The sequence below is a fragment of the Cavia porcellus genome, unplaced genomic scaffold (genome assembly GCF_034190915.1).
Source record: "Cavia porcellus strain 051 isolate PalLab524CR breed Dunkin Hartley unplaced genomic scaffold, mCavPor4.1 scaffold_6, whole genome shotgun sequence".
NCBI classification, from domain to species: Eukaryota; Metazoa; Chordata; class Mammalia; order Rodentia; family Caviidae; genus Cavia; species Cavia porcellus.
In genome coordinates, this window is record NW_026947489.1 from 46,295,372 (window position 1) to 46,318,360 (window position 22,989).

At 43.4% G+C, this 22,989-nt stretch overlaps 1 protein-coding gene across 3 annotated transcripts in view; it reads right to left on the minus strand.

Annotated features, from left to right (window-relative positions):
* The window catches only part of Svopl (SVOP like), a 59,013-nt gene that overhangs the window by 15,594 nt on the left and 20,430 nt on the right, over positions 1–22,989 (minus strand). For all 3 annotated transcript variants that reach the window (XM_063250562.1, XM_063250561.1, XM_063250563.1), the window contains 7 exons: positions 21,762–21,887; positions 20,321–20,449; positions 9,888–9,961; positions 7,610–7,812; positions 6,350–6,461; positions 5,684–5,765; positions 3,035–3,124 (listed from right to left, as the gene is read on the minus strand). In XM_063250562.1, the coding sequence (XP_063106632.1) occupies positions 3,035–3,124; positions 5,684–5,765; positions 6,350–6,461; positions 7,610–7,812; positions 9,888–9,961; positions 20,321–20,449; positions 21,762–21,887 (816 nt within the window). The remainder of the gene's footprint in view (positions 1–3,034; positions 3,125–5,683; positions 5,766–6,349; positions 6,462–7,609; positions 7,813–9,887; positions 9,962–20,320; positions 20,450–21,761; positions 21,888–22,989) is intronic.

Sequence of the window (22,989 nt, forward strand, 5' to 3'; positions counted from 1 at the left end):
AAACATGATCTCACCTGGATGTCATGGGAACTCCCAGTCTTGGACTTTAGACTTCTAAAATGTGAACAAAATAAACCTCTTCTCTCTATAAAGTACCTAGCCCTGGTTATTTTCTTACAGTAATGAAAAACAGACTAATACGAGAATAGTACCTTCTGATTCATTGTCTCTCTAGCAACAAGGGTGATCTTTCTAAAATGTAATATGGATGTTGAATTTCCAGTTGTTTTGGTGTGGGAGTTCCAGGGGTTTTGAACACACTTGCGTACACTAGACAAGTGCTCTACCACGGAGCTCTATCCCCAGCCCCTGGAATAATTTTTAATTGTTTTACCAAATGCACATTATGGCTAATTGAATCTGTGTGTGTGTGTGGAGGGGTCCTAACAAACTATTTTAGAGAACTACTAAGTTCTCTAGGCTACTAAGTAATAATTTAGAGACCCACTACTAAGTTCTCTAAAATTAATAGAAATTACTACAGAAATAAAAATTTGCTGAATGAGTCACCAAAATATAATCCATTTATTTATTTATTTATTTATTTATTTATTTAGTCTTTTTGAGACAGGGTCTCGCTGTGCAGTTCAGGCTGGCCTTGAGCTCACTTTGTAGCCCAGGCTGGTCTCGAACTCGCAACGATCCTCCTGCCTCAGCCTCCCAGAGTACTGGGATTACAGGCATGAGCCACCACACCCGGAAACAAAATAGGATCCTAATTGAAGGAACCACTTTCCCTCCTAACAAAGATCCTGTTTATCTACCCTACTCCCTTCGGAATCCTAACAAACAAATATCTCAGGCTAAATAATTTCAATCACAGCAGAGAGCTGCTTGAGAGAACAGATTTCAGAGAATTGTGTAGGAAGCACAGAAAAACTGGATCTGCTGTATTTGGGCAAAGTGATAAGGCTGAAGGGAGGAGACCGGGGACAACTGCCATGCCACTGGTGGCAGAAGTCAGTCGAGCAAATAAGATGCTTACAGGAGTCACTGCAGCTTATAAATGGACTGCCCCACTGACATGCCTCTGAGAAGCTCCTCAGAGACTTTGGATGCTCTTCAAGCTTCTTTCTGGATGGTAGACTGGTTTGTTGAGTCTGGGCCCAGGGAAACAGTGTTGCTTTCCTACCCAGCCCAGAACTCACTGCAGTCACACAAGCTTGCAGAAGGGCCTTGAATGTAAGCCATAGTGACAGGAGTATGCTAGGAGGACTCAGCCACCCACAGGAGGAACCAGCGTTATTCGTCACTGAACCAAGAGATGCCTGGTGTCACTAGCCTAGGGTCTGTGTCCCTCCAAAATGTACTGGTGCCTTCTGTATTTTAGTAAGTCTTTAATAATTTTTTTCCTCTTGTTTTCTTGGACTACATACAGCTACCACTATTTCTATTACATGAGTTTCTGATAGCGAAATTTCTCCAAACATTCATTTTTAGAGGTGCATGTGTATTACACTCATGACTATAGTCATTCAAGTGCTTAAACATATCACTGATCACATGTAGACATTTTCCTTAGCTGATTTAATGCTGCCTTGTTTTGGGAATAAGAAAGAGGAAACCCATAGCAGTCCCAGGATGCTAAGGAGAGCAGAGCCTATGGACCCAGGACACCTGGTCCAGTGGGGTTCTTTCCTGCCCCCAAACCCACCAGAAGTTGGAGAACCCAGAGACTCAGTTCCTAATGAAAGCTGGGGAGTTGACCATGCCTCGGCCTGGTCATCCAGAGAAAGTCAGTGTTTTACTCCTTTCTTTCAGCAATGGACTCTTCTGAAAAATGATGAAATAGTAGACATGAAGGAATTTTGAAAAGCAAAAGCACATGTCAAAAGCAGCCCTCAAAATGGTTGTGGTGGCACATGCCTCTACTCCCAGCATTTGGGAGGCTGAGGCAGGAGGACTGTTGTGAGTTTGAGTCCAGCCTGGGCTACAAAGTGAGCTCAAGGCCAGCCTGAACTGCATAGTGAGACCCTGTCTCAGAAAGACAAAAAAACAAACGAACAAACAAAAAAGCCCTGATTTTTCTTTAAGATAATTAGGGAAAGCACTGCCAAGAAAATTAAAACTCTCAAAATCTCTGGTGGTCACAAAATCCCTAAATTAAATTATAGGAAATGTATGTTGAAGTCTCCTGCACCCACAGCAAGACCTTTCTTCCAAGAATGTCACCTCCTAGCTGCCCTGGCTGCCTGGTCCTCCTGGCTGGCATCCATATGGATGCAACTCAGCCAAGGACAAATGACCACACTGGGCTAGGGACCCACAGAGCACGGATATGTGCCTTCAGCAGAGCAGAGTGAGGACAGGTGCGGGAGATCTGTGGAAATTCTCCACACAGGCAAGCAAGGACAGCTCATGTGTCATCAGGGAGACACATTGGCCATCAGGGAGAGAAGAGCAAGGCCTGCACACTCAGGCGGGCGTGAGTAGCCACAGGCTCCGGCCAGGTGGGAGGAGCGTCACACCCACTCGGGACCATCAGCCTCAGGCTTTCCTTTCTTGTGGCAGCCTGAGCAAGCAGATTTGTTTCACCATATCTGCTGTTTGCTCTCCTGAAACATGCTCCCCTGGATCCCACCCGCCCTGCACCAGTGTGTCTGTACGTGACAGGTCCCGTCCCAATACCACCTCCCTGTATTTCTTGTTTCTTCATCATTGTCAGTGTAGACAAGCAACCTAACACATATCTAGCCACAGCTCTAACTCAGGCTCAAGCCAACAGTCACTCCTGTGCTCCAGCTCCAGCTCCAACTCCGGCTCCCATCCCACCCTTTCTTTTTGCATATGCTCTGACAGGACCCAGCTGAGCAGACCCCAAAGTGCTAACCATTCACACCACTGACTGGCTAGGAGCCCATGCACCAAAGCAACCACTTTCTCCATGCGAAGGCACTGAAGCCTTAGCCCAATGGTGTCTTTGGAAAACTCAAAAGAGTGCAGGAATCCTGGGCTGTGCCCCTCATCTTTAGAGGCTGGACCCCTCCTTCCCGACTGCCCTTGGGCTCACTCTCCTGCAGACCCCTCGGCCTACCTGGGATATGAATGGCGCCACCATCGCCCCAATGCGACACAGGGAGCCGCTGGTCCCCATCCCCAGGGCTCGGATCGTGGTGGGGTAGACCTGCAAGAGGCACAGAAACCCAGTCACGGTCACTTTCTCTTCTGCTCCTCCCTCCCCAGGTACTCAGAAAACCAAAAGAACTTCAAGTCACAAAATTTCAAGTCACGTAATTTCCCATGGTACCCAGCTTTGAATGTTTATAACAGTAAATGTCCATTAAAAATAAGCACTTTATGAAGTATCCTTTAAGGGAGCATCTTTCTGAAATGCATGTTTTACTGAACATTTTAGATTTTAAACAGATAACTCTGGATCAGACTCCAAATTCCCACCTTAGAGATTGTTTGGTTTTTTGGAGGTAGGGTCTTGCTCTGCGGTCTAGGCTGCCTTGAACTCACAGGGATCCTCTTGCCTCAGCCTTCCTAGTGCTAGGATTATAGGTGTGCATTGTACCATGCCTGGCTTCATTCTGAGTTTGTTTGGGGGTTTTTTGTTTGTTTGTTTTGATTTTTATGTTTTTTTCACTTATCTTTTAAGAGAAAAAAATAAAAGTAACAACAAAACAGCTTCAAAACAGGTTAATAGAAGAGTTACAACAATGAATACATTGCATATTGTTGTATTTTTAGTGGTTATTCAGAGTACAAGGCATGATTATCTTGTCCAAACAACATCAGCACAAACCTTTATTTTCAATGATCTAAGAGAAACTGGCTGTATAACTATCTTAATTTGATTCTGAATTCTTATAGGAACTGGCAGAAGCTTGATTAAGTCAGCAAGCATTTATTAAATCAAACTTTAGGGTGATATCTTATATATAAACTGGTTTTTCAAAACTTTTTTAAAATGCCATACTATACTGATAAAATCATTTTTGTTCATTCAGTAAAGCAACGAATGTAGCTTGTCAGTGGGCCACATCTTACTGGCCATCATGTGTCAAAAGCAAGAGCAAAATGCTTTCCTGCTTCTATATTTATAGGACAAAGTCTGGGTGTAGAGTGTCTTTATGGGGGATTTTACTTTTTGTGATGCTGGGGCTTGAATCCAGGGTGCTGAGCATGTTATGCAAGTGCTCTACCACTGAGCTATGCCCAGCCCCCACCGCCTTCTTTTAAATTGTTTCAAACAGAGTCTCACTAAGTTGCCCAGGCTGGCCTCTAACATTGCAATCCTCCTGCCTCAGCCTTCCAAGTAGCTAAACATGTACCACTGTATCTAGCTGCTCTATTTATTTTCTGAAAAATGTGACTTCTGGCTATGACTGAAAATCATGGACTCAGATACATGGAGATGTTTTTTTTTTTTTTTTTTTTTTGCTATTATATTGATAAAATCCACTGAGGTTCTGAGTCATTTGGAACCTAACAATGACAGAATACAACTTTGCAATTTTTTTTTCTTGTTATCGGTACTGGGGATCGAATTCACGACCGCCTGCTTGCAAGGCAGGTACTTACGCTGCTGAGCTAAATCCCCAGCCCCCAACTTTGCAATTTAACAATAGGTATTTAAAATACTTAGAAATGACCCCCAAAGTGAGCATATTTCAAAATATGTTTAATCAAATACTATAAAATATGTCTAGAAATGTATCATGTTACACAAATATTTTTTGGTTAATAAATTCAAAAAATAATTTTAGATTTTGCCAATGGAATAAAATGAAGCATTCAAATATCTTATAATTTCCTATTTTTCTCTGAGCAGGAGGAAAGGAGAGTACTTTCTCTGTGGCTAGAATGGTTTTGCACAGGTCAGATCCTTTCTTGGAACAGCTGAGATGAAAATGAACCTCTCCCACCAGCCCTTGCCTTCTTCTCCAGCTCAGAGAATAACAAGACTGCTTCAAATCCTGGCAAGTTTTCTACTCAAATATTGTTTAATTTCTGAGAATAGTAGCTTTTTATGATGGGGCTTATGAGGACATCTTCCAGTTAGTTCAAGCAGTGCCTTCCAGAGAGTAGACTTATTAATTCTATAATTTAGTGAATAAAGAGTAAATCACAATTAAATTCAAAATTAAATAAATTCAATTATACGCAGCAAATAACAGAAACAGCTGAAAAATGATATTTCAAAAGAATGGTATGGTGACACATGCTTAGAGCCCTAACACTCCAGGAGGCCGAGGCAGGAAGAGCACAAGTTTAAACCCAGCCTGGGAATCTAGGAAGATATTGTCTCAAAATGATGATGATGATGCTGATAAACTGGGATTATAGCTCAGTGTGAAGACCCTGTATTTAACTCCCAGTACCACAGAAGGTGGGAGCAAGGAGGAGGCAGAGAAGAGAATGACGTCTGCTAGTTTCATGGAACAGGACCCTTGCTGCTCTTGCTGTGTTGATCCTGTGGCACAGCATGGGAGCTGCTTTGCACAGCCATGCAGCTCAGTAAGAAAGAAGGAAGGGGCCACCTTTCCTCTCTGAGCCTGGCCTTCAACAGATTAAATGGGAGAGGAGAGAATCCATGTCAGACAAGTTTGGTGATGTCATCTGAGTGGGATGTTGGAAGGGAATCATCAGAAGTCAGGGATGCACTGCCCATGGTTCGAAAGCCCCTCTCAGCAGCTCACTTTGCATGACTCAAGCACTCACCCAGCCCGGCACTCACCTCGGCTGTGTAAATGTAGATGGTGTTGAAGTTCGCAGCCACCAGAGCTCTCAGCATAAACAGGAAGCCAATGAGGCCGGAGCTGGAGGACAGGGAGCAGAGGGAAATCAGCGGACAATGAGGAGGGCCTGGCCTCTCACCTGGCCTGAACACAGAGTCCTCAAGCCAGTCCCCCACAGGTGCCAGCCCAGCTTCCAGAGGAGTAAGGCCTTGAACAACGAGGCAAACAGCTTGCATCTGCCAAAGATTGTTTCCAGGACCCCAGTCTTATGGGTACCAAAATCAGGTCCCTTCTATGAAATGGTGTAGTTATTTGCATAGCATCTTTAGATTACTTATGATACCTAATCCAAAGAAATGCTTTGTGAATAGTTATCATAGAGTGTCATTTGGGGGATAACAAGAGGGAAAGTTCCTAAATATTTTGGGGGGTACAGTAAGTACCCCAACACTGGGCCCACATCCCATGATGACTGAAGGGAGCGGGGCCCACGGGAAGAGGAAGTGTCCTGCAGGTACTGGGCCTGAGACTTCCAGTCAAATAGCCCATTTTCCACTCTTCCTGGGGAAGGTCTGGTTCTGGATCCTACTGAGCACCTGGGGACTGCAGGACCTATCTGAAAACCACCGCACAAAATGTTGTCAAACAACTAAAGGAAAACATACCTGGAAGTACAAATATTGAGGAGAAGGAAAAATAAAGCCGTGCAGCCCATGGTGATAGAGAGGCTCAGCCGTCTTCCCAGGAAATTGATGCCCAGGATGTTTAAGGGGTTCACTGGAAAGCAAACAGCAAGGACAGTTTCTGCTCCTTGGAGCACAGCAGCGTTTGCCAGCACTGGCATGATTTATCCTCCTGACTTCAGACAGCAGCACCCTCATCCAGACTTCTCCAGGATCCATGCAGAACTCAGCCACATATCACGACTTCCCCAGTCTATTCTCCCCACACGGGTCCAGGAATGTCAAACACTGGTGCACATAAAGGGTATTTTACCATAGAGCTCAGTGCACTTAAATGGCCAGGTTGCTGGACCTATGCTTCAGATGACTTGTACTCATTTTCACTGAATTCAAGGTTCTGCTGATTTTTGTTTGGTTTGGTTTTTTTGAGACAGTGTCTCTCTATGCAGTTCAGGCTGGCCTTGGGCTCACTTTGTAGCCAAGGCTGGTCTTGAACCTGCAACATTCTCCTGCCTCAGCCTCCCAAGTGCTGGGATTACAGGAGTGTGCCACCACGTCCAGTGGTTCCACTGATTTTTAAGATTTTTAACCATCATTTTGTGTTGGCTAAAACAAATAATGCTGCCAACTGAAATCTAAGTAGTATATTCCTATATCCCAGCACTGGGAGGCTGAGGCAGGATGATAGCAAAGTTTGAGCCCTGCCTGGGCAACTTAGCAAAACCCAGAAGGAAGAAAGGAAGGGAAAAAGTGGAGAGGGTTGGATGGACAGTGGAAGGAGGGAAGGCAGGGTGGAAGGGAAGGCGGACAGACAGACATACAAGATGGAAATCTAACAAGTTATTCCCATTTCAGAGATGTTGAGTGTGTGTGTGTGTGTGTGTGTGTGTGTGTGTGTGATGAGGATGTAACACAGTGATCCAAAGCTTTAGTCCTCCAGGGCTTCCCCACACTAATCCAAAATCAACTCAAACGGGCAGAATTTGGGGCCTTGTGCAGTTCCGCTAGGCAGGAGCCATGTCCCAGACTCCCTCCCATCTCCTGAGACTCCCGGGGCCAGGGAGGGCTCGCAGCCTCCCTGCAGAAGGGAGAAGTGTCTGTCTGTCCATCCTTCCTCCCTTCCCTCCTTCCTTCCTGGGCGAGCTGTGCTGTGATGTTCTACCCCAACACACACACACACACACACACACACACACACACACACACACAGACACACGCACGCACACACGCACAGACACGTACGAGCAATCTCCCCGACGGTGCTGATGATCATGGTCCGGTAGTCGGAGGGTGCGAACAGGTGGCAGTAGCAGGGACTCTGGCTGCCCTCCGAGTCCGCACCATGCACTGCCTGGGACTCCGACTTCGCTCCGCACACCAGGTCGCGCTCCAGCAGCTCAGCGCTGGCCAGGATGACCCCGTAGTAGGCGAAAGAGATTCCCAGCCTGGAAGGGAGAGAGCATCACAGCAGAACTCGCACCAGCTCTGAGGAAAGAAAGAAACAAGCGGCAGAGGGAAGGAGGGGAGGTGTCTCAAACAGAAGGCGCGGGATGGAACAGGCAGAGAGCACGGAAAGCCCCGCGCCGGTACCTCCCGTGGTGTGGATGCATTTCCGTGGGTACACCCTCAGCAGTGGGGCCACTGGTGCCTAAGGTATGCCCGCTTTCCACTGTCGCAGATTCGTCCACGCAGCCTCCTATAGTGGTGAGCACGTGGGTGTGCAGCCCGCTGCCCATAGAGGGTCCAGCCCTTGGCTTCCCTCCCAGCACTAGGTGCAGCTGGTCTTTGTCAGTAGCCATTCCGGTGTGCTGCTGTCTTACTGGTTTTAATCTGCATTCCCTGATGACTGTAGGTTGAGTATGTTTTAACATTTTTATTGAATGTACACTTTGTGTGATGTGCCTATTCAAGCTTATTGTCTTGTTTGCAGCTTGTCTAGCTTTATCTTGTTGAAAAAATTGCATCTGTCAAATATCATAATATGCTGTTATGACTTGTGTCTAGATGCGCCCCCAGAGCCTCAGAGGCTCACTGATGGGGCTTTGAGGAGTGGCTGAATCATGGGTGTGTGATATGGGGTTCAGGGTATCATGCTGGAGCAGTCCACCAGTTAGCACAGTTCTGGATACGGATATTGGAAGCCCCACCCTGGGTAGGAGCAGCTTCCAATAGCCTTATAACCTGGATGGGCTAAAGGGGAAATGGAAGCTGCTGCTGCTTCCTGTTTCCTGCCTGCCCTGCCACAGACTGTCTCTGCTCTGCGATGCCCCTGTGCCATGGTGCCCTGCCTTGAAGCCAGCTGACTACAGAATGAAAGATCTACAATCTCTGAGCTAAAATAAACTTTTCCCACTTTAACATTCGGTTGTCAGGTATTTTGTCCTACCAACAAGAAAAGTAACTAAGATATATGAATCTCCAAAATAATATATTCTCCAAATTTCTCCTCCCACTTGGTAGCTTACCTTTTGGCCTTCTCATGATACAACTAATAGAGTAAAGTCATCAACCTTTTCCCTTATAGTAAGCGTTCTTTTGGTCTTGTTTAGGAAATCTTTGCTTAGTCAAGGTCAAGGCTGCAGAGTCAGGAAGCAGAGAGCATCACAAAAGGCTGCCCACTGAGTTTGTCATTGGGGACCTCAAAGGATCAATGTTTGCCATATGGTAAAACAAAAGACCTGGTTTGTAAAAGGGCAGAAATTGTGTACATGTGTGCTCACGACAGAGGCAATGGTTGTAGACAGTTTTGGAGTGGTTTTTTCCTTAAAATTTTACTTATTTCTGCTGCTGCTGCTGCTGCTGTTGCTGGTGGAGGAACAGTGTTATTAGATAGATCAGATGTTGCTGAAAGAAATCTTTGGAGTCTGCCCTGTGTTCTCTCTCAGAAGTACTAAGAGTATATCTGCAGGAACCTCCGGCCCCTTATCCAGAGGAAAGACACTCCAAGAACCTCCAAGAGATCTTTGCTTGAAACCCCAAAGAGTACCAACTCCTACATCGGTGATGGTACAACTTTTAGAGGTTTCAGTAATACAAACAGCCCATTGTGACGTGGTAACATAGGTTCGCCACCACTGCCATACATATATGTGAGGGTTTTTCCTACATACACTGATGATAAATATAAATTAGGCATGGTATGAGATTATAGCTAATAATAAAAGAAAATTATAACAGCATACTATAATACAAGTTACGTGATATCTCTCCAATGAGTCAAGAATTGATATTATCAGATTGTGATGAACCAGGAGCAACAGAAATCATAGGAAGAAAAACCACAAATAAGAGGTCATTATACTAAAACCTGTACACACTGGTACCTCGGTTTATGAACCTAACTTGTGTTTGTGTGGGGACGATGGAATTGTTCATGTTCTACACCCACTAGAGTTTGCAAATGGAAGCAAAATTTTGCCAAACATTTTTGTTTGTGAACTGAATTATTTGCAAATAGAAGCACTTGTGAACCAAGGTATTACAGTATTTGAAACTGATTTTGAAATAATTGTGTTCTTACCATATGACCCAGATTTGTAATGTAGTCCGTAAATATTTAGCATCCAGTAAATCTGCAAATCTTCCCCTTTTTTCCTGGGGTAGTGAAAGTGGAGGAGACAATACATTTAGTGAGCTAGAAATGAGTGATTATTTTTGCAATATATTAGATCACAGTGAACAACAACAAGTTAGATATGGTGCCTGTAATCCCAGAACTCTGAGAAGCTGAGGCAGAAGGATACCAAGTCTGAGCACAGCCTGAGCAACTCAGCAGGACACTCTTCAAAAAATTAAGCAGCTCAGTGCAAAGGCCCTAGGTTCAGTCTTATATTACCAAAGGAAAAAGAAAAAGAAAAGAAAGCTGGGTATGGTGGCACATGCCTATAATTTCAGCACTTGGGAGGCTGAGGCAGGAGAACTGCCACAAATTCAAAGGACAGATGGAACTGCATAGTGAGATACTCTCTCAAACCTCCCCCCAAAAGCAAGCAGCAAACAAAGCAAGAACACATATAGTAATATGACAGAGAGAGATAATGAAAAGATGACAATAAGACTTGAGTATGAAAGCCATGAATTTGAAGAGGAGATAGACTGCCAGTTCCTCTATGTCTAAAGGAGCAGTTAGCAGAACTTCTGATCTATGGTCAGTGCTTATTCAATACTTCTGAATAAATAAAGAAGGACGGGCAACCTAAGATTGCATGGTGATGCATTTTTTATGGAACACTCACAATGCTCTGGACGATGCTCACTTGAAAACTGAGTTCTCTTCTCACAAAAAACCCCTAGGGTCACAGAGAGACTAGGAGGGATTCTAGGTGCTCTGGGTTTCATTGTCTCAAAAGTTGTTCAACTGACCAAAAGCTATATGGAAAAATGTTCAGACAAATGCAAATCAAAACCAGACATTTCCTCTTACCCTACGGAGCATGGCTATCATCATGAATACATGAACAAGGCCAGGGATTTAGCTCAGTGGTGCAGCACCTGCCTAGCAAGCCTGAAGTCCTGAGTTTGAGTCCCAGTACTTCCCCCACCCAAAGAAAGAAAATACATAAATGCCAGTGTGGTAGCACATGCCTATAATTCCAGCACTCAGGAGGCTAAGGCAGGAGGATCCGCACAAGTCTGAAGACATCCTGGACTACGTAGTAATTCAGAACCAGTCTGGACCACAGTGAGACCCTGTCTCAAAACCAAAGTTGAGGGAGAATACACAAAATAGTGAATTCTGGCAAGAACGCAGGATGAAAAGGAACTCTTTTACACTGCTGCTACTGATGGGAATGGAGATTAGCACAGCCACTGTAGAAATCAATGTGAAGATTCTTCGAAACCCTGAACATAGAAACACCACTGGATCCAGCTACGCCACTGCCGGGTACATTCCTGCAGGATTAAGGACCCTGCACTGTTGGGATGACTGCAGATCAATGCTTATAGTGGCACAATTCATGACAGCCATGATGTGGACACTGCCAAGAGGCCCAGACAGCTGAGCAGATATGGAAAGGTGGTCTGTATAGAGTGGACTGGTACTGTGCCAGGAAGAAGAGATCCTGTCTTTCGCAGAAAAATGGATGGAACTAAAAACCAGCATGTCCCATGAAGCGAGCGAGGCTCCAAAAATTAAAGACTGTGTGTTTTCTCTTATATGAGAAACCAAATAAAAATAGAATTACAAAAATAAAAAGATGAGGTGAAGGAAACTGTTGTACTCTAAGAAAATAGCTTCGTTATATGTGTATTATAGCAAACCTGCAAACGTGGCTTACTAAATGTGTTTTTTATCTTTTTTCCCTAACTGATATGTTAAGTGACCTAATTGATATGTTGAGCAACACTCTCCTCTGTAAAGAATTGCAAGAATCTCACCTAATTGATATGTTAACCATTGTTGCCCTCTACAAACTACAGAAGTTGTGCTAAAACAAGCTAACAAGGGTTGTTAATCACTGTTAGGCGCCTCTATTCTCCGCTAAAGAGCTAAAGAAAACTAGAATGGCCCATTAATTTACACTTGTTTAAAGTAACCTGCTTGCGTGCAGAGAGATTTGCGTATGAGTTTAACCCTTTACCCTGACCTTGACACATAACTGCCTTTTTCTGTTCTGTATGGCGCCTTATTGCCTCCCTCTCCCCTCACCTATCTATCTAGGCCATAAAGAATTTGGGTTTCTGGTGACCTCTTCCTGACCCGGTGATGATCTGTCATAAAATGAGCCTGCCCCAAATTTTAAGAACTGTTTAGCTTCAAAGAAATTACCGGGAAATACTATGGCCCAAACCCTAATTGGTGCTTTCCTTTTGTTCTGTATGCATCAAATGAGTTAGATATCAGATCTTTGTAAAACTTAAGTTTCAGCTTCTTGTAACTCTTGACCCCTTCGCACCTACTAGCGAAAATGAGCTGTCCTAGGATAATTAACTGTCCACTTTCTTCCCCAAATATTGCTGCAGATGTGCCACTCCGAGATAATGTCAGTCTGTAGGATGGGAGTAATTTGAGAAACACCAGGAACTCCCGAGATTGTCAGAGCTAAGTGGACAGCAATACTGTCCACTTAGTTTCCAGACTCGGGTCAACAAGTTTGATGGCTCTGCAGGTTTCTTTGTTTCTCCCCCCACCCTTTTCCTCCAGCCTCTTTTTAAAGTCCTCCCTTCAGTCTCTGGGAGACAGTCTCCAAATTGGCTCCCGGAGACTGGTCGCCAGGCCTGGAAATAAAGCCTTTGCCACCTAAATTTTCGGTCTCTTGCCTCCTTGGATTTTATACCGGGGCACGAGTTATAACAGAAACCAGGAGGGGTGAGGGTGGGGGAAAGGCAGTATCTGAACTGAAGATTATAGTACATCAGAGATGACAAAGCACACACACAAACACACACACACACACACACACACACACACAAACACACACACCACCTTCCATCCTGTAATATAACAGGCACTCATGAAGAAAAAAGGAGAAAAATAAAATGTATGAGAAATACGCGAGGACTGATGTAAGTAGCTATGAAATGTGCAGAGCCAGGCACAGCTGCACACAGCTATAATCCCAGCTTCCTAGAGGCTGAGGCAGGAAGAATAGAAGCTGGACTCTAGGCTGGGCAGCCCAGCAAGACCCCGCAGTGAGAGGCTCTGTGGGTGGACTCTTGCCTAGCATACGTGAGGCCCTGGGTTCAATCCCCAACACTACAGGGAGAAAAATGCCGCTAAGATGCATGAGAAGAAACACAGAGAGGCAGGACCGGAAAACTCAAGATTATAAAGAAATAGATTTGCTATTATTCTGCAGTGTCCACAAAATTCCAATCAAATTGTCACAGATGTCCAGCAGGAAGGTGGAAGCAAATTGGTAAAATAACTCCAGAATTTTTCCTTTTCCTTTTGTTTTTGAGAGGGGAGTCTTACTATGTAGCCCAAGCTGGCCTAAAACTTGGGACAATCTTCCTGCCTCAGCCTCCTGAGTGCAGGGATTACAGGCATGCATTACCGTCCCCTGCCCAAAATTGTTCTAGAAAAGTCAGCCTGAGACAATAGCTTGGAACACTATATAGGGAAAACTGACCCTGCCATATAGAGAACTATAATATAAAACACTATTATTAAAGCAGAGTCATACTGGAAATGGACCTATCTACCCTTCTCTAACAATTTGAAATTTTGTCCTTATCATGTGATAAGTTCCCATGTATATCTGAATGTACACTATGCTTAGAACAGAACAGATTATTCAGAGAAGATTCAAATATATGAAGAATGGATTATTCACCAGACATACTGTACATCACTGAACCCTGAAGCATGAGGGTCACAAGTTTGAACCCAACCTGGGCAACTTAACAACTTGGCAAGACCCTATTTCAAAATTTAAAAAGGTGAGGGATATATGTAGCTCAGTGCAAAGACCCAGGGTTTAATTACCACTGTTGCAAAAAAAAAAAAAAATCAGCATAACAGATTAGCCATTTGGGAATGACAAAACTAGATTTGTACCATGTTTTTTTATACTCAGAAAACACAGATTGAGCCAACCTAATATTTTAAAAAACTAATAATAGAAAAGAGAGAAATCAATAGCAAGCAAAACTGAGTTCAGAAATCAGTAATAAAAAGACAGAAGCAAAAATGTTAATAAATCAAAACATGCGCTGGCTTAAAGTAAGGAATACTTTAGGGAAACTTACAAACAAAGTAAGACTACAACACTAAATAACTTGGAAGATGATAATTTATATAGTTAAGGTCTTTATATTTTCTAAAGGGCGAATAAAGGTGTCAAAAGCATTAGATCACATAAGTCTGCTTTTCAACACTCTGAACCACCTCTGTAATAAAAGAAATCCAATGCATAAAGCACAAGCCAATAAAAAATACAAGGGGAGAAAGCAAAGTCATTCTGTCTCACGGGAGCTAGGAAGAGAGAAAAGACAGAAGAGACCAGATGTCAGAAATCCGAATATACCACTAAGCACAATAGAGGTAAATGGATCAAATTCCTTTTGAAAAGACATAGAATATCAGACTGAGCCAAAAAGGAAAAAAAATCAAATACAGATTCACAAGAAATACATTGAAAGCAAATTAGTAAAGGCTGAAAATAGACTGACTGGAAAAATGCAGGAACAAATATAAACCAAAACTAGGCTCAATACATTAATAAGAAGAAGGAGAATTTAAGACTGCAAGCTAAAGATAGGTACTCAGATAATAAGAATAATGCATGAATGAAATCATGCTAATTCAAAATAGCCTCAAAATATACAGAGTAAACTGACAGGCCTATAAGGAGAAGCCAAGCTATCCTCCTGCTGAAAAGCTATTAGCTTAAGAGTACAAATATCAAATATTGTAAGGAAAAATTAAACTCAAGGAGAACACTTTTTTAAGACAATAAGATCAAACTAAACAAAACAGAATAGAGCCAATTAAAACAAAACAGTGAACATGACACAGGACTGGAAAACAAGACACAGGACACCAACAGTGGGTACTATCATGCCTCTGGTTATCTTGAAAGTAGCTGCCTCTACCATCACATGTAATAAACCAAACCAAACAAAATAGAATAAAAGCAATCAAAACAAAACAATGAAAGAAAAATAGGGCTTCCAAAATAGATAATAGGAAATCAACAATGGCTATCATAATATATTTTGTTATATTTGAAATAGCTGCCATGCCATCCACTATAATAAAATCAAACCAAACAAAACACAACAATGAAAACAATGCATGGGTTCAAAACAAGATAATAGGAAATTAACAATGCCTCCCCCCTTTCACTCTCACAGTATTCATTGTGCATTTTGGATCCCACTAACTCCCTCAGTCTCTTTTACTATGGAAACAACACAGTGTTCACCCATGTGACTGTCCACCCATTTTACCCATGAGCATGATCTCGAGTGGCATCTATTTACCTACAAGAGCCTGTAGGTTATCTTCCTTTGCAGCTGAATAGCTTTCCATTGTAAAGTGCCATATCTTTCTTAACCATTGTGTGGTTGGCAGGCAGGCTTCCCCTGTCTTTTCCTTATTCCCTGTCACAGGGAGCATTGCTTTCTCCCCTTTGACTTTCAGTCCATGAATTTCCTTTTGAGTTAAGTGTGTTTCTTATATAAAGCATATTAATAGATCTTGTCTCCCGATCCACTCTGCCCGTGTTTCTTTTTATTGGTGAATTGAGACCATCTGCATTAATGATTATGGCTAACATGCACTGGCTCATCTCTGCCTTGCTATTTCCCTGCTTTTCTCCTCCATTCAACTGCTTCCCCCACTTCGCAATCCCCCCCTGCCACTGTTCCTGGAACCATGGTCATTTTTATCTCTCTCTAGAATGTCCTTTAGTATTCTTTGTAGGGTTGGTTTGGTGGTCATGAATTCCTTCAGTTGTTCTTTGTCATGGAGGTAGCTTGTTTCTCCATTAACTTTGAAAGACAATTTTTCAGGGTACATCAGTCTGGGCTGGAAGTTGTTTTCTTTGAAGACTTGAAACACTTCATTCCAAGATCTTCTTGACTTGATCGTTTGTGTTGAGAAGTCTGTTGTAATTCTGATAGGTCTTCCTTTAAAAGGGATCTGTTTCTTTTCTCTAATAGCCTTTAATATTCTGTTCTTGTGCTGGATTTCTGGGATCTTTATTATATGTCTAGGTGTAGATTTACTTTGGTAATGGCCAGCTGGAGTTCTATATGCCTCACTTATCTCTCTGTCAGGTCTTGTTCCTGGGAATGTTGGGAAGTTTTCTGCTATTACTTCTGTAAAGTCTTATTATCTTATTTGTGTTGACTCTTGATTTTTTACTGACACCTATCATGCTTAAATCATTTTTCTTCGTGTCGTCTTGCAGCCATTGAATTGTTATTTCCTGGTTTCTGGTTATTTTTTAAAGATCTTTCCTTTCATGGTCACTATGAAAACCTGTCATCAAGGTCTGAAACTTTTTTTAAATTTTTTTCAAGGTCTGAAACTTTATCTTTAGTTTCTTTTAAATGATTTTGCCAGTGTTCGATGGAGTTTTTAACTTCCTGGATATCTGTCTGAATCTGTTTCATGCATTCTATATCTCTCTTACATTGTTCATTCAAGGTTTACCTCATTTTCCTATGCTCCTCTACTTTTTTATCCATGTATTCTTTAGATACACTCAGCAACTGTTTTACATTTCTTCTCCTGAGATAGCATTTCTGACCTCATTTCCTTTATAGCCTCATGAAGTTGTTTCTTTACTTCAGTTCAGCAACTTCAAGTGTGCAGCTTCCAATCTCTCCCGTGTTTACATCTCCTGGACTTGCCCTGCATGGGTTGAAGGCCAGAGACTGCCTTTTGCTTCTTCTTCTCTATATATTCCTGGTTCTTCCAGCCAAGCAGGTTTTGGGGTCCCAGGCACTTCCCGTGTTGGCTGTCCATCCACAGTGTAGGGGAATGGGTCAGGCACCTTGGTTTCTCCTATCCTAGATTCCCAGGGCAGCATTGGGGTGCAAGGATAGTTTCTCCAGACACGTGCAGCTGCTCCAAGGCTCCCCTGTTGGTGGCAGGTGCACAGTGGCTTGGCTTGGCTTGGCTGGCTTGCCTACTGGTCCCTGATGGCTGCTAGCAGGTTCGTAGGGGCATCTATGTTCAACTTCTTCTTCTGGTGTTTACAGTTGTGTGCTAATGTCTGTGTTACATCCCAGAGACGTGTTGGGTTTGGACCTGATCTCAGCATCTGTGTGCATCTATGCACTGGGGTATTGTCCTGGGTCTTGAGTTTTCCTTCAGCCTTACATTCTTACAGCCAACCCACCTTCCAGCATGCAAAGGGTGAGGCTCAGATCACAAAGTCACTGACTTCAAGCAGGTCTGCCCTCTGGGATGGAAAGGAGTGGCACGAGCACAGATTCACTGTCTTCCAGCCAGCCACCCTCCAGGACGGAATAAGGAGAGTATTTGTTGTAGAGGCGGGTATTTGTTTTCTTTTGTTTTGAGACAAGATCTCACTCTGTAGTTCAGACTGGCCTTGAACTCTTAGCAATCCTCTTGCCTCAACTTCCCAAGTGCTGGAATTACAGGTGTGAGCCACCACGCATGGCATTTTTTCCCTTTTGCAAAGTTGAAACCCAAAGCTTCACACGTGCTAGGCAAGCACTGTGGCACTGAGCCACATCTCTGGTCCTAATATGTAGACTTTCTATTTTTATTTATTTAGTTTAGAAATATTTTTTTACTCCATTAGTTTTTTCTCTTTTTTTTTTTTACATGTTTGTGACACGTAATAAATACATGCATTGCGGGAAATTGGTACAAATGTTATTATTTAGAGGACAAAGGAGTCTCAAATTCCAAATAATTGATGCTCTGACCAGAAGTTAGAAACTTAGGGCTGGGGATGTGGCTCAGCAGCATAAGTGCCTGCCTAACAAGTGCAAGGTCCTGAGTTTGATCCTAGGTACCAAAAAAAAAAAAAAAAAAAAAAAAATAGAAAGTTAGTAATTTTTATTATGTTTTGCTTTTTGGTACTGAGGATTGAACTCATGACCTTGTGTTTGCCCAGCAGGCACTGTGCTGCTGAGCCATATCCCCAGCCCGGAAATGTAGTAATTTTTAAAAATAATTTTTAAAAAGATAGTTAAAGAAGTTGAGGCAAGAGGATTGCTAAGAGTTCAAGGCCAGTCTGAACTACAGAGTGAGACCTTGTCTCAAAACAAAAGAAAACAAATACCCGCCTCTACAACAAATACTCTCCTTATTCCGTCCTGGAGGGTGGCTGGCTGGAAGACAGTGAATCTGTGCTCTGTGCCACTCCTTTCCATCCCAGTGGTTAAAGAAAAAGTAACAGTTCAGAAATGAAAATAATATTACTCAGCAATCAGGTCTACTGAGTGCAATAAATTGTTTATTCAAAATCAAAGACTGCAATCAAAATTTCTTGCTTCTTGAGTTTCAAAGTTAAATCAAAGACAGCAGAAAAATAAAATTAAAAATCAATGAGACAACCAAGCAAAACCAATGTGGAAAATCAAACAAACAATGCTTGTTCTTTGCAGTCTAATGAAATAGATAAATCTCAGAAAGCTGGGACAAGAAAAAGAAAAGGCATCCAAACAATATTAAAATAGAAAGGGGGCTGGAGGTTTAGCTCAGCGGCATAAGCGCCTGCCTTGCAAGCAGGCAGTCGTGAGTTTGATCCCCGGTACTGATAAAAAGGAAAAAGACAAAAAATAAATAAATAAATAAAAATTTAAAAAATAAAAAAAAAGAAAGGGCACACACAGAGAGTTTTTAAACTTGGCTTGGTGGTGCATGCAGTTGGGAGGCTGAGGCAGGAGGACCACTTCAAGTTCAAGGCCAGCCTGAACTACATAGGGAGACCCTGTCTCAAAAAATAGGTGTGTGTGTGTGTGTGTGTGTGTGTGTGTGTGTGTGTGTGTGTATGTGTGTGTGTGTGTGTGTGTGTGTGTGTGTGTGTAGTATATATATAATAAGAGGGAGAGAGCAAAAATGTATACACATTTCAGAAAAAGAAAAACTTGTATAAACATATTAATACTAAATTTATTGAGAGATCATGAGATTAATACAAGTTACCTTTGCCCTCTACAATTTCAAGAAGTGGGGACCATTAGCTTCCAGACATTTATTAGCACAGTGAACTACTGTTTGGGTAACTTTGGTCACTAGGAATGCTGCCTGTACATTTTCATTTCTTCTCTAAAAGCCAGAAGTGTAGTGGGGTTTCTGTGATATACAACATCCTCTAGTGTCCCCCATGAAAGTATTGAAATATTTATACAAGATTTTGTTTTCTAGAAGTGTGTACATGTTTTTCTGTGTGTATGTGTGTATAAATAGAGAGAGACAATGACTGAGACAGAGAGACACAGAGAGTGCACTAAACTTAAAAGACTACTGGAAATGTTTTTCTATCAATAATTTGAAAAATCTAGATGAGATGAATGATTATATATATATCCAAAAGTGACTCAGTTGAAAGTATAAAGCAAACTGGACTTCAACCTTTAAATAAATTGTATCAAAGTATTTTTTTTATAATAATTCCTCTCAGAATACAGAAGAAGTCAGAGCACTGACCAACCACTGGTCACAGTATAAAATGACACAGCTGCCCATGGATATTTCTCAAAAACTTAGATGTAGAATTAGCCTATAATCCTGATGCTCCTCCTCTGAGCATACAAATTGAAAGCACAGTCCTGAGGAGATATTTGGACATCCACGCTGACAGTAACATCATCCATAACAGTTGAAATACAAAAGCAATACCAGAATCTATCAGCAGATAAAGCAATATACAGCATACACACACAGTGGAATACTATCCAGTCTTGAAAAGGAAAACCTGGAGCTAGGGATACAACTCAGGGCCAGAGTACTCACCTGGTGTAAGGTCTCAGGCTCCATCTCCAGTGTCTCATACACAGAAGGACAAAACACCTGACATGTGCTATGATATGGTCGGGACTTGGGAACTTATGTTAAGTTTGAAATAAGCCAGGCACAAATGACAGCTGCTATACCCACTTACATAAGGCACTTGGAAAATGCAATTTCATAGAGATGAACAAACTAAGAAATAAAATGTAGGTGCCACAGGATAAGGGAGATAGGAGGGGTTTTTTGTTTGTTTTTGGTTTTTTGGCAGGGGAGTGGTACCAGGAATCAAACTCAGGACCTTGTGCTTGCCAGGTAGGTGCTGTGCTGCTGAGCTATATCCCCCGCCTGAGAATTCTGGTTTAATGGGCACAGAATTTCAATTTGTGCCATGAAAAGAGCCCGGTGATTGATGGCAGGGATGGTGGCATAATAAACACAGGCACTTAAATATCACCACACTGTGACTCCAAACGTAAAAGACAGCAAGTTTCATGTGTGTTTTGGTATAATAAAAAATGCTCAGGAAAGGGTGCCCGGCCCTTGCGGTGAGAGACTGGATCCAAACTCACCAGCACAGGCTCCACCAGCTGCCCCTCAGGTAGGACGGAGCGGTTGATGTGGGCGATGTGCTGCAGAGTGCTCAGGGCAGCCTGGGTGTTCCCCGTGGAAACATTGAACCGAGCAGACTCTGGAATAAACTGGACACAGGTAACAAAGATCATCGTCTGTGAGCTCTGGGGTAGGCCACCCTTTCAACATCCACCATACAGTCTGACCTTCCCAAGGTGGAAAACGAAGCAGAGAGCCTCAGAGGTGCCTGGGATGTCAGAATTCTGTTGAACTCAAAGCTGCTTCAGAAATCTGTCCTAGGGTAGGATATGTAGCTCAGTGGCAAAGTGCCTGCCTGGTAAGTGGAAGGTCCTGAGTTCGATCCCTGGTACAAACCTCCCCACCCTGAAATCTGCCACAGGGACGGAGGTCTCTGGAGGCGAGAGGGCACCAGAACCAAAGGGTTAAATGGCAGTGCTTTGATTTAGGGTTAGGAAAATCATCAGTCACAGGTCAGGGTCTAGATTTGAAGTTAACCCCCATAGAAGGGTCCTAGGGGTGTAGCTGATGGTAAGCCCAGAGCACGTGGATGGAGCTCACCAAGCAAGCACAATGCCTGTCTACCACTGCACAGGCACACAGTCCACTCGGTAAACAGTGGACCCCTACACTGTGGCCTGTGTGTGCCAGTAAGCACCAGTGCCCTGCCCACCAGACTTGTCCAGCAACAGTGGGACAGACTCAGGGCCTGCTGTTATGGGAAGGCTTAGAGGTGACAACTGTATTTCAATCAGAAGAGGGAGAGTTTGGGGGTGCATCATTCACCAATAGTTAGAGGGTTGTCATAGTGAGAAGAGAAAGCTCTGGTTTTCCAAAGAGAAGCAGCAAGACCTGCAGTAAAAGTAGAAGGTATTTAGTCCTAATGTAGGCAGTGCTAACAACTGCCTGGAGATGGATGCACAGTAGAATTCTGCAAGGCAGACGTGTGTTTGAAGCTGGGCAGGTTCTGCCAGAGACCTGCTATCCAGATGCCTGGGTTGGGGGTTGTACTAAATGACCACTAAGAACCCTGTGAGTGCTAAAATGCTTGCATTCTGCAGGGCAGGTGACATAAAAGCACTGGAGTCCAGTTCTGCTGTGGTGCCAATCCAGTCTTTGAACAAGGAGCAAATCCTGCTAGAAACTATAGAGATGGTGACCCTGCTGTGGGCAGCTCCTAAACAGCGGAACAGAGGACAAGCCAGCAGGTCCGTGGTCTCCTGAACACATGTTCAGCTTCCAAAGGGTGAGTGCTACCAGCCAAAAGGAAGTCAACACCCACAGGGCCAGACTCCCAGACCCATCAAGAGGGCAGTGAACTCTGAGAAAGGAAAGACACTGATCTGGGATAGATACTGGTAGGGCCTCAGGGCCAGTGGGCCAGTTGCAGGAGAGCCCAGAGGGAGTGGAACGCTTCCCTACCTTGAAGGCCAGGATGAGTATGATGCCCGGGATGGAGGCAATGCGGATGAGCCAGCGCCACCCGATGGTGGGGATGACCACAGAAGCCAGGCCGATGATGAGCAGGGAGCCGGCAAGCCAGAAAACCTGCGGGGAGAGCTGTGTGAGGCCTCCTCACCAAGGCGCCCTGAGTTGCCCCTCCCCAGAGCCCAGCAGGTGCACGGTTCAAGAGCGAGAGGGGACTCAAGAAGCAACGGATCAGGTTCTGCTTCAGCTTGATGCCTCTGACTTGGACAGAGTGTGTGACACTTCGACTTCTCTGTGGCTCCATCTGATTTCCAGACACCAGACCCTTAGCTAGAGAGTCAGTAACATCTCCAAAGTTTAAAAGCTCCAGTACCTCAGTACACCAGTCAAGGACTTATTTTTCTAAAGCAAGTGATTGCTGACCCTCACACAAGTGACCTGGAGGGACTGTGAACACATTCTCTTCTCCTACTTTTCTGCCATCTCATTTCTCCAATATTACCCGTTTCTTCTGCAGCTTTCCAAACCTCTTCTAGACATGTGCAAGCTAATGAGGATACATTTTTGTTCTTTTTCCCCACAAGCAGCACTGTAGCACACGTAATATTCCATACTTTGCTTTTTGTATATATAAATGTACCTTAGAGATTTGGGGGATTTTGTTTTGTTTTGGTTTTTTCCTGCTATTTTTTGCAAGAGTCTCATCCTGTAATTTGAGCCCTCCTTGAACTCAGGGAGTTCTTCTGCATCAGCCTACTGAGTGCTGGGATTACAGGTGTGCACCGGCATTTAGAAGGTTCTTTCAACCAAGTGCAGGGGTGCACACCTGCAATCCTAGCTACCTGACAGGGTGGCTGAGGCAGGAGGATTGCAAGTTCCAGGCCACCCTGGGCAATTTAATAAGAACCTGTTTCAAATTTTAAAAGATAAATAAAAAGGAATAGGAGTATAGCAAAGTGGCAGAGTACTTGCAAGGCCCTGGGTTCAAACCCAGGGCTGTGCCAAATATAATAACAATCCTTTAGGGAAATAATTAAGGAGTACTACTTTGTGAAAGGTTTCCACTGCCAAAAAGTATTTCAGAAGGTGGTTAGGGCTCTAAAGAAATAATAACATGATGGAGAGTGACCTGCATGCAGTTAATTTTTTTTTTTTTACTTTTTACTTTTTTTTTTTTTTTTTTTTTTATCTTTTTATCGGTACCAGGGATAGAACTCATGAC